This window comes from Populus nigra, chromosome 5 (genome assembly GCF_951802175.1).
Source record: "Populus nigra chromosome 5, ddPopNigr1.1, whole genome shotgun sequence".
In the NCBI taxonomy this organism is placed as follows: domain Eukaryota; kingdom Viridiplantae; phylum Streptophyta; class Magnoliopsida; order Malpighiales; family Salicaceae; genus Populus; species Populus nigra.
Window position 1 is genome coordinate 9460585 of NC_084856.1, and position 10622 is coordinate 9471206.

Below are 10622 nucleotides of genomic sequence, written 5' to 3' on the forward strand. Positions count from 1 at the left end.
CACATGGAGGACGTGGTGATCCATTTTAAAGAGAGCACAGAAGATTGAACTTCTTATGTACTCGGAATGTTGCCACCATACTAACACCTGTTAGGATCCCCATATGCTCGCATTTTCTCAGGGCCCGAGAAGAACAGAATGTTAGGAATAGGAAGGCGGAAACAATGATAGCAAATGAAGAACATGGGTTTAATGGCGGATTCAGTAATTTTTTCTATCCTGAGCTGCAAAGTAATTACATATAAATTATTTTTCAAGATCAATCATTAATTTATATATATATATATATATATATATATATATATATATAAATTTATTAAGTTAACAGTAAAGTTTCAATCCAAATACATAATATAAAATATATAAAATAAAATAAAATTTAAAGTACATAAAATTGAAAAAAAAATACACTATTAAAATTGTACACTTTGATTTTTTATAGAACAGAATTCATCTATAATCGAATTCGAATTGATATTTTTAGCAAGTTCTTGTTTAATGTAAATGATTTAAAGTTGTCCTTAGATTCTAAAACAAAGATAAGTGCAAGGAGTTTCACTGTCTCATCACTGACTCTAAAATTTAATTCTTTCAACTGAAAATCTATTATTGAGTTAAATATATTGTAATGATAATGTTGGTAAATTATCACTAATTCTTGTTGCTAATATGAATGATTTATAGCCTTTTTATATGAAGTATTCATATGTGGTATGCCAATCTCATATTATGTGCAAACATATTGCACATGTGCAAAGAAAAGATCAAATTTGGCATCTCTCAAAGTTCAAAGCAATGCTTTAATAGTTGATATAAGATCCATTGCATTTAAGATGTCAAGTGATTTTTGTTGCAAAACTCTACAAAGTAAATAAATAATCCCCCTTATTTAATGCATCAAATATAAAATGAATATAAATTCAAAGGATTTCATCATGATCAAACAACCATCAGCTTTTCTATATATAGAGTTAGAAGATTCTTTTTGAACCATACTTTCAAGCATAAATTGCATCATACATATCTATTAAGCTGCAAATAGAATCAAAATGAAAGCTCCATCGAGTAGTTCCACTTCGTGTAAATTATTGATTTGATTAGCCTATTTACCAATCTCACATTATGTAGTAGCTAAAACTTCAACTTACAAAGGCATGTAAATTTAATTGTCTCACGACTAATTAGTTATTTGTGTTTAGGGTTTATGTGGTTTTAAATAAAGGATAAAAGGAAAGTTTTTTTTTGAGTTTCAGGTTATTAAAAAGTTGATGTGATTATCTCCTAACTAATTATTAAAAATCAAGGTGGATGAGTCATTAATTTTTTTATTTATTGAATTTTTTGTAATCTATATTTTGTACTTAAGTTAGGCTATAGGCCACCATAACCTCTTTAACTCCTCCGCCCATGAAGTGTTTGTGAGATTTGCTTTGCGTTTTATTTTATTTCTTTGCTCGCTCAGGGTGCCAGAAGTAATCTCCTTAGAAGTAATCTCCTTGTACATTACTGGTGGCAGTATTCCGTACTTAAAACGGCTCAAAGACTCCGTAATAGATTTATCATGTTTATTTTTACGTTTTAAAAATATTTAAAAAAAATTTAATTTTTTTTTTTAGTTTTTTTTTTTAAATTAATATTTTTTTAGTATTTTTAAATTATTTTGATGTACTAATTTTAAAAAATAAAAAAAATATTATTTTAATATATTTTTAAGTAAACTATAGTGTAAACATTCATCCACCACTTTGCTAGTATGATTAAGCATTCAGTGCGCGCTTTGTCAAACGAAGTTTTTTTTCTTTTCTGCTACTTGTATACTCCATTGGAGTGTTTTCAGCTGGCCGGGAGCATGTGTGGTGGTCAATGGCTGGGCCCCCGTGTAGGAAATTTTTTGCATGTGCTTTTGGTCATTTCTGATTTGCCAGTATATTATTACGGGTGTGGTCGGAAAAGTCTTGAATATAATTTTTTTATTTGTTTAGATGAATGTAAAAAATATATATTATTTTAAAATATTTTAAATACAGCACTTCTGGATGTCCACAGCATACCATCCTTCTTTTTGCTGTTGAGAGATGCCGCAGACGGTCCTTTTAGTGTATCTGATGGCCCGTTAAAAAATATTTCTATGTTATAACTCTTGGTTTTATTTTTTTTAAAACACTCTTGACTATTTGTAATATAACCAGATAATTATTTCATTGATTTTTACTCCCAAATCAATGCAGTATTTGATATTGCAATTCAATTTTTTGAATCATTTTAATAAGCTAATATTAAAAATAATTTCAAAAAATAATAATAATATTTTAATAAAAAAATACTTTAAACAACCACTTCAATTTGTATGAAACCCCCTGTCTGAATGAAGGCAGTCTACCACGAGCCTCCCAGATGGTGTGCTTATGTCCAAAGCCAACCTTGTTTGGCAACAAGAGTACAAGTGCACTTACGCTGAGCTAATGGATATAAGATGTTTTAGGGTTATATAACGAAGTCAGGTACGGTGATTCTACGGGTATGGGTTCATAAAAAGTTCATTGCCAGCAGCGGTTCCATCCCTCAGGTCTCGAACTTCAAACAAGAAGCTTCCCGTAGGTCTGAGTTCGGGAATAACATGAGGGTTTCAGATCATATATGACATACCTTTTCTGGCTATTTTGATGAGATTCTTGACAAAAACCATGCAAGCAAAATCCATACAGCTGCTGAACGGAACAGCAAAGCTAGTGTTGAAAGGAAAGCTGTTGCAGGAACAGCAGTGCCTCTTTGCATCAGTATTTGTGTTGTTCAAGAGATTGAAGAGAGGGTATATTTCTCAGAAGAGTGAGCATAGTGCACCAACTCTAAACATTTCCTTGCCTATAAATGTCAATCTTCAATGCTTAGTTTATATGGAAGATTTTGGCTCAGAAGAGTGAGCATAGTGCACTAACTCTACACATTTCCTTGCCTATAAATGTAAATCTTCAATGCTTAGTTTATAAGAAAGATTTTCGAGGTGTTTAGAAAAATAGTAAAAATTATTTTTCAAAATATTTTTTTTAAAATTCATTAAAAATTTTTTTAAAAAAAAATTATTTTCTAACATCAGCACACCAAACAATTCAAAAACACTAAAAATTTAATTTGACGCAAAATCAAATTTAAATTTTGATAAAAAACAAATTACACCACATCCCCAAACAGGATCATAGTGTGTTTGATATTGTATCATAGAATACTTTTTAAAAATACTTTTCACTTGAAAAAATATTCAACTAATTTTTTTAGATTTTATTTTTATTTTTATTAGCACGTCAAAATCATCATAAAACACTAAAAAAGTATTAATGTAATATTTTTTCAGGCCAAAAACACTATTAAACCAAACTCAAACACGGTGTGGCCTATAATGACAAAAACAAAAGCTACATAATTAAAATATACCCAAATCATATGCTACCCTTTCCAACGCGCTTGAAATTCGAAAGCAAGTTAAAAATAGTCTAAATAAGAAACCATCATGTCAAATGGGTGATGCCCGATTCTCTCAAATTAACACACTTTGCAATCAGGGAAAATGGATGACATTCAAAGCCCACCTCCTCCTGAAGAAGACTAAGACTAGGACCGGTCGAACTTATGAGGCCTTCTATGGCTCATCTAACTGGTCCTGAAGTAAAACAATAAGCCAGGGTTAGATCTCAAACAATCTGGTTCTCTAGTGATACAGAGAAACCATAACTTCCAGCAGATATATCATTGACTATAAGCGTTAGAGAGGAAGCGAAACACCAACCTGGACATCTGATGTCCAAAGAGTGAGGTTATCCCTTAGGAGTTGCATAATTAGAGTGCTGTCCTTGTACGATTCTTCTCCCAAAGTGTCTAGCTCAGCAATAGCTTCCTCAAATGCCTGCACAAAGAGTTGGCAGGGCAGAAGTAAAAAGAATTTATTCATGGATACAAGGACTGTATAACTTGTTGCAATCTCTGGTGAGCATACACCAAAGGGGAAATAGGACCTCGGTCATTTCAAAAGGACAGTGGCTGATAATTGGTGTGCTACTAAAACCACACACACTGAAACAGGCATTGGTGATGAAGAAATGTCAGGAACACTTGAGGAACTAAATGGAATTTCTGTTAAATTTCGTGCGTGTACACAAATGAGTGCGAATACGGTAGCACGTGTGCACAGCACATTATAAAGCTTGAGCAATTGAAACCACTTGAAAAGCTCGTGAGAGTCCTAAATGTTTATGTTCATCCATGCATCAAACAATGATTCTTGAACGAGCATTTTCCCATTCAGAAATTCCAGTTCATTTCTCTTGCACAGTAGTAAATACTGAGAAACAGAACTTCTTGGCTTCACTTTAGAAGGCACCAAAAAAAGAGGAAAAGGAAAGGAAACAAGAAGAAAAGAGAACAAGAGGCCCGTAACTCCGATCCACTCATACAAGAATAATTTATTCACAGATGGACATAATTATTGTCAAAGTGGGAAAATAAAGAGAGCATACCTGTTTCGCCATGCTGCAGGCTTTGTCAGACTGGTTGAGAATCTCATAGTAGAACACAGAGAAATTCAGTGCCAAACCCAGCCTTATTGGATGTGTTGGTGCAAGATCCGCGGCCGCAATATCCTTCACAATTGCAACACGTCCAACGTTTATCAATCAAAACATAAAAACACTTCCATTCTACTTTTCCTTTAATCAAACTTTCAATTCACTCAACCCTAATCCAAACCCCCCAAAAAAAAATTGAAAAACAAAAATCTCCAATACTCGCTATAAATCCAATCAACTCCATTAAGAACTGAAAGCTAGAGATTATAGCTTCTTGCCGTAAAGCTAAAAACCCACCCAGTTATTTATCCAAACACTTGAAAAGAAATCTTAGATTAAGCAAAAATCCACAAAAAACCAAACCAAACAGAACAGAACAGGAAAAAAAATCGAAGATTATTAATACTGATACCTGAGCAGCCTTGTAAGACAACATAGTATCTTCAGCAGCAGCCTTTCTCTCATCACCAACCTTAAACTCAGCCAAATACCTATGATAATCCCCTTTCATCTTCAAATAAAAAACCTTGGATTCACTCGCAGTAGCAGATGGTATGAGATTCGAGTCCAACAACCTCAAAATACTAGCACAAACATCAGATAACTCGCTCTCGACTTTAGATCTATATTCCTTAACAAGCACAACATGATCCTCGTTCTTTCTGCCTTCCTCTTTTTGCTCAATCGAAGACACAATCCTCCAGGCAGCACGAAGTGAGCCGATCACGTTTTTGTAAGCGACAGAGAGGAGGTTGCGTTCCTCAACGTTGAGTTCACCGCCAGGTGTGTTGCCAAGGACCAGCTTTTGCATGAACTGGACCATCTCCTCGTAGCGTTCGGCTTGCTCGGCGAGCTTGGCGAGGTACACATATTGGTCTCTAGTGAGGTTGTCTGGGACAGTGGTGGTGGTTACCATTTTGTTCAGAGAGAGAGAGAGAGAGATTGTGTTTCAGTGGGACTAGGAGAGGAGAGGACAATGGTTTTTCTTTGGCTGGTTTGGATTTTGTGATTTTAAAAACAAAATTAGAAAACTAATTAAAAATATTAAAAGAATAGTACAGTTGAAAAAGAAAAATAAATAAAAGCCAAATAGCATAATTTGGACAAGTTGCGGTTGGGAACGTCAATTTTATAGACATCATTTAGAAAATATTAAAAAATCATGGTAGAAAAGAGATAAAAAAAAAAAAGTAATATCAAAAGATTTTAATGAAATAAAACTAACAATATTAAAAAAAAATTATCAACAATTACTCTAGTAAATCATATTTATCACTAAAAATAAATTAATCGTCTTTCACCTTTGAGTTTGAAGTATAGTTCATTTATATTATTATTAGTGACATTTTGAGTAAATCATATTTATCACTAAAAATAAATTAATCGTTTTTCACCTTTGAGTTTGAAGTATAGTTCATTTATATTATTATTAGTGACATTTTTTGATATTTTCAGATTTATCTTGTTGTCAATTTTGTTTTAATGAGTTTTTTGTTTTTTCAATTGAAATGAAATGTTTTAGTTTTGAAGTGTTTCAGCGCACCGTTTCGGGATTATATATATATATATATATATATATATATATATATATATATATATATATATTTCAACAAACATAATTCAACTTCAAAATAAATTAATTATAAATTATGCAATACAAATTCAATGTCAAACAAATATAATTTTAAATTTTAAAATATTTTTAAATAGTCAAAATTAAATAAATCTTTAACTTAAAATAATTCAACTTAAACAAAATGTCAAAATATTATGAAAGTAAAATGTTTTAACACAAATATTTTAAATATAAATGTAGGTCAATGTTATCAAAGCTAATGAGATCTAAAACATCTCTTGTTTTGCTCAAATTCCTACAAAGTATAAACATGACAAAAACAATATGAATATAAACCATATATTAGTGATAAATCTAATTTTTAAAAATTAATATCATTGTTAATGAAAATAGTAATAATAATTTTCAATATTATTATTAATATCATTGTTATTGGGAATAGTAATGAAAAAGAGCTTTTTATACTTGGATGGTTTAATTAATCAAATTGAATCAGGTTCAATTTGATTCAACAGCTTTTCAAGACCGGAACAGAACATGTGAAATGAAACTGGAACATTCCGGCCAAAATTTAGTCGAAAAATCTAGAACGGATTGAGATTTGAAATGAGAAGAAAATTGTTCTGTTTTGTTTCGTTTTTTGAATTGGTATGAAATGTTTCGATCATTCCAGACGAAATGGAACGGAACAACCTTAGTTGAAATCTTTTTAATAATACTAGTGGTGTTGTAATAGAAATTTTGGTATGTCTCTAGAGTGTTTTTTCCTCTCCTCTCTCCTGTTCATTTAATATTTTTTTAAAAGATATCGTTATTCAATATAATGACAAGCTATAAAAATCGCGTTTTTCCATTGCGATATGTATAAATTGTGTTATTTTACTAATTTTTTTAATTGTGTTATTTCATTAATATTTTTAAAAATTGTGCTGAAAACTAAGAAATGGCTGGATTTTAGAGATATTTTACGGGACATTGTGTATTACTGTTGTTTTCTTGTCTTTTTTTTTTGGCAGGAAGGGGGGACAAGGGTAATTTCAATATTGAAAACACTTTTAAGAGACATCATTGGATGCAAGGAGTGTTTGTTATTGTGGTGCGGCTGTGCTTTTCAAAAAAATCTGAATTGTTTTCCTTAAATTAATTTTTTATATTTTTGGATTATTTTGACATGCTGATATCAAAAATAAATTTTAAAAAATTGAAAATATATTATTTTAAGATATTTCTAAAAAAATATTTTAAAAAATAATCATTATTACAATTAGAAACACTATTGTGATTTAGAAGTTAGTAAGGGCGACAGCTACATCCTAATCTCACAAGGATTATTTACTTCTCCTAGTTAACATGGGAAACAAAGGGCAATAAGAACAATCCTTAGTTTTTAAGGATACAAAAGTCAGTAGCAAGGTTATTTAAGCAAGGAAGAGATTTGTCCTTGTGATGAAGTTCTAAAAATCCAGCTAGGCTAGTAATAGGGTTTCTAGGTTGGATAATTGGTTATTCAATTGATCCTAGCAATCTCATCTATTCTCCTTAACCAAGGTAGTTGATAGCTCACATTTGGTGTTTGGTAGACTGATGTGACTTGTGGCTAATACATTTAAAATGTTTCATTTGGTGAAAGTGGAGACTCTCTGATACTTAAATAAGTATCTTTTTAGAGAGAGAAAATACAAGAACATTCTAAAAAGAGATGCTCTGAAAATATATATACAGTAGAGAATGAAGATTGTGAACCTTTATTATAAAGGTCTCATGGTGTATTTATAGCCCATAAGTCTTATCCTTTTATGAAGAAAAGGATTTAGAGTGTAATCTTACCCTGATAGCATTTAATAAGAGATAAATATCTCTTACATCTATATTAATATTTGATGGAAATATGGTGGGTCCTTAAAAGATTTTTTATACATTTAAAAGGTGTAATCTTACTTTGATAGCATTTAATGAGAGATAAATATTCCTTACATCTATAATAATATTCGATGGGAATATGGTGAGTCATTGGAGGACTTTCCTACACCTAAAAGGTGTTGGGAGATTAGGGTCCAAGATGTCAAATGTAACAACCCCGATTTCCTACATCTTTTTCCATGATACATTGAAAATTTTCAGGTAATTTTTTTTTACAGGTTCCACCAAAATTTTGGTAGATTCTCCCCTATTTCTTAGAAACATTTTGTCATTTTTCTCATTATTTTATCCATCAAAACACGTTACCAGTTTCTTTATCCTTATGAATTCTAAACCAAAATTCATTTTATGGAGGTCATCCTTTTCATTATATATCATTATTTATCTATTATTTCTAATCTTGGTTTCCATCACTTATTGAAATCATACCACTTTCAGTCTTACGTTTACATGAGGGTTTACACATCTGCATATTTAAATTATAAATTTCCAGGGTTTCACATCAAATGTAGCTAAACTTATGGAGATTGAGTTCTTCCCCGAGGTTAGACCCAATGAAAGTTGATCATTCCTTTGGGCGTGTCAAGGGAGAGTGGTCATTCATTTCGGCGTGCCAAGAGATGATGGTCATTACCTTGAACTTGACTAATTGTCAAATTCAAGTTCTTTAGGTCGACATATTTGCTAGACCCATATTGTTTTGAACTTGACTCACTATCACGTCCAAGTACCTTGGACCTGACAGAATGTCAAGTTCAAATGCCTTATGTCTGACGTGTTTGCTAGACCCATATTACCTCATTCACTTGGGCATGTCTAAAAGAGGATGGTCATTACCTTGGAGTTGACTAACTGTCAAGTTTAAGTGTCTTTGGTCTAGCATTGTTGCTAGACCCGTGTTGTCCTAGATTTGGTTGACTGTTATGTCTAAGTACCTTAGACTTGGCGGACTACCAAGTTCAAGTGTCTTGGATATGACATGTTTGTCAGATCCACATTACCTCATTCCCTTAAGTATACCAAGGGAGGATGATCATTCCTTTGGACATGCCCAAGGGATGATGGTCGTTACCTTGGATTTTGCTAACTGCAAGTCCAAATGCTTTGGGTCTAGTATGATTGTTAAACCCACGTTGCTTGGACTTGGCTGATTGGCATATTTTCCAGACCCACATTACATCATTCCCTTAGCATGCCCAGGAAGGATAATCATTCCCTAGGATGTACCCGAGGGAGGATGGTCATTCCCTTAGGCGTGTCCATGAGAGGATAGTTGTTACCTTGGACTTCACAAACTACCAAGTCTAAGAAACATTGGGTTTGGCATGTTTGTCAGACACGCGTTACCTTAGACTTGACTAACTGTCAAGTCCAAGTACTTTGGGTCTCGTATGTTTACCAGACCCATGTTATCTTGGACTTAGCTAACTACCATGTCCAAGTGCAATGGACTTAATTGTCTGCCAAGTCCAAGTGTCTTGGATCTAACATGTTTGTCAGACCCATGTTGTTTTAGACCTGATTGACTACAAAATCTAAGTGTTTTGAGTTTGACATATTTGCCAGATTTACATTATCTCATTCTCTTGGGCGTGCCAATGGAAGATGATTGTTACTTTGGACATGGCTAACTTTCAAATCCAAGTACTTTGGATTTGACGTGTTTGCTAGACACGCTTTACCTTGAACTTGACTAACTGTCATGTCCAAGTACTTTGGGTCTGATATGTTTTCTAAACTCCCGTTATCTTGGACCTAGTTAACTGCCAAGTCAAAATGCAATGGATTTGGATGACTATCATGTCCAAATGCCTTGGGTCTGACATGTTTGTCAAACCCACGTTACCTTGGACCTGGCTTAATGTCAAGTCTAAGTATTTTGGGTCTGACATGTTTGTTACACCCACGTTATCGTGGACTTGGCTAACTGTCAAGTTCAAGTACTTTGAGCCTGGTTTATTTATTAGACCCACATTACCTCATTCCCTTGGGAGTGCCAAGAAAGGATGGTCATTTCCTTGGGTATTTCAAGGGAGGATACGCATTCTCACACGCATGATAGAGGCTTGGCATACTGCCAAGCTTAGCATGCCTGGGGCTTGGCACACACTATCAAGCCTAATAGCATCTGGGTATAGCTGGCACTAGACCCAGTGTGTCGGGGCTTGGCAAACTGTGAAGCCCCCGCGTGGCTAGGCTTGGCACACTACCAAGCCCCCATATGACTCAGGCCATGCTCATTCCCTTGGGCGTGTCCATGAGAGGAGGGTCATAAGAGTTTTTTAGGCCCGTTAAAAATAGGTTTATCACGCTGTGTCTTCTTGTTTACTATATGCAACATTAGTGTTTTAAATATCATACTTGAGATATTTGTCATTGTGTAATTGTTTTTCAATTTAATTCTCAAACTTTGTTTTTGGACGATCAAGTTTTATTTAAGGAGCAATTGATTTTAAATTCTTATGAAAGGGTGCGATTGAAAGATGGGGGACTGAAATGAAAAACGCGGCAAACATAGGTGACACACCATAAATTTCAAAAACATTCACTTTTATCCTCCGACTTAAACA

The 10622-nt window shown here is 33.3% G+C and overlaps 1 protein-coding gene across 2 annotated transcripts; it reads right to left on the bottom strand.

Annotated features, from left to right (window-relative positions):
- Positions 1-3329: 3329 nt before the first annotated feature.
- Positions 3330-5555, bottom strand: LOC133694785 (14-3-3-like protein B). 2 transcript variants are annotated; one of them, XM_062116480.1, is made up of 4 exons: positions 4969-5553; positions 4509-4631; positions 3782-3898; positions 3330-3655 (listed from the first exon to the last, which is right to left on the bottom strand). In XM_062116480.1, the coding sequence occupies exons 1-4, from the start codon at positions 5470-5472 to the stop codon at positions 3635-3637; spliced, it is 765 nt and encodes a 254-aa protein (XP_061972464.1). In that variant the 5' UTR covers positions 5473-5553; the 3' UTR covers positions 3330-3634. The 2 variants fall into 2 exon arrangements, with proteins under 2 accessions (XP_061972464.1, XP_061972463.1); XM_062116479.1 differs by lacking the exon at positions 3330-3655 and having other exon boundaries at positions 3743-3898; positions 4969-5555.
- Positions 5556-10622: the final 5067 nt, after the last annotated feature.

Coding starts and splice junctions, on each gene's coding strand:
- LOC133694785 (XM_062116479.1), bottom strand. CDS start 5,472: ATGGTAACCACCACCACTGTCCCAGACAACCTCACTAGAGACCAATAT. Junction 4,632..4,968: donor TGTCTTACAAGGCTGCTCAG/GTATCAGTATTA, acceptor GCAATTGTGAAG/GATATTGCGGCCGCGGATCT. Junction 3,899..4,508: donor CCTGCAGCATGGCGAAACAG/GTATGCTCTCTT, acceptor CTCTTTGTGCAG/GCATTTGAGGAAGCTATTGC.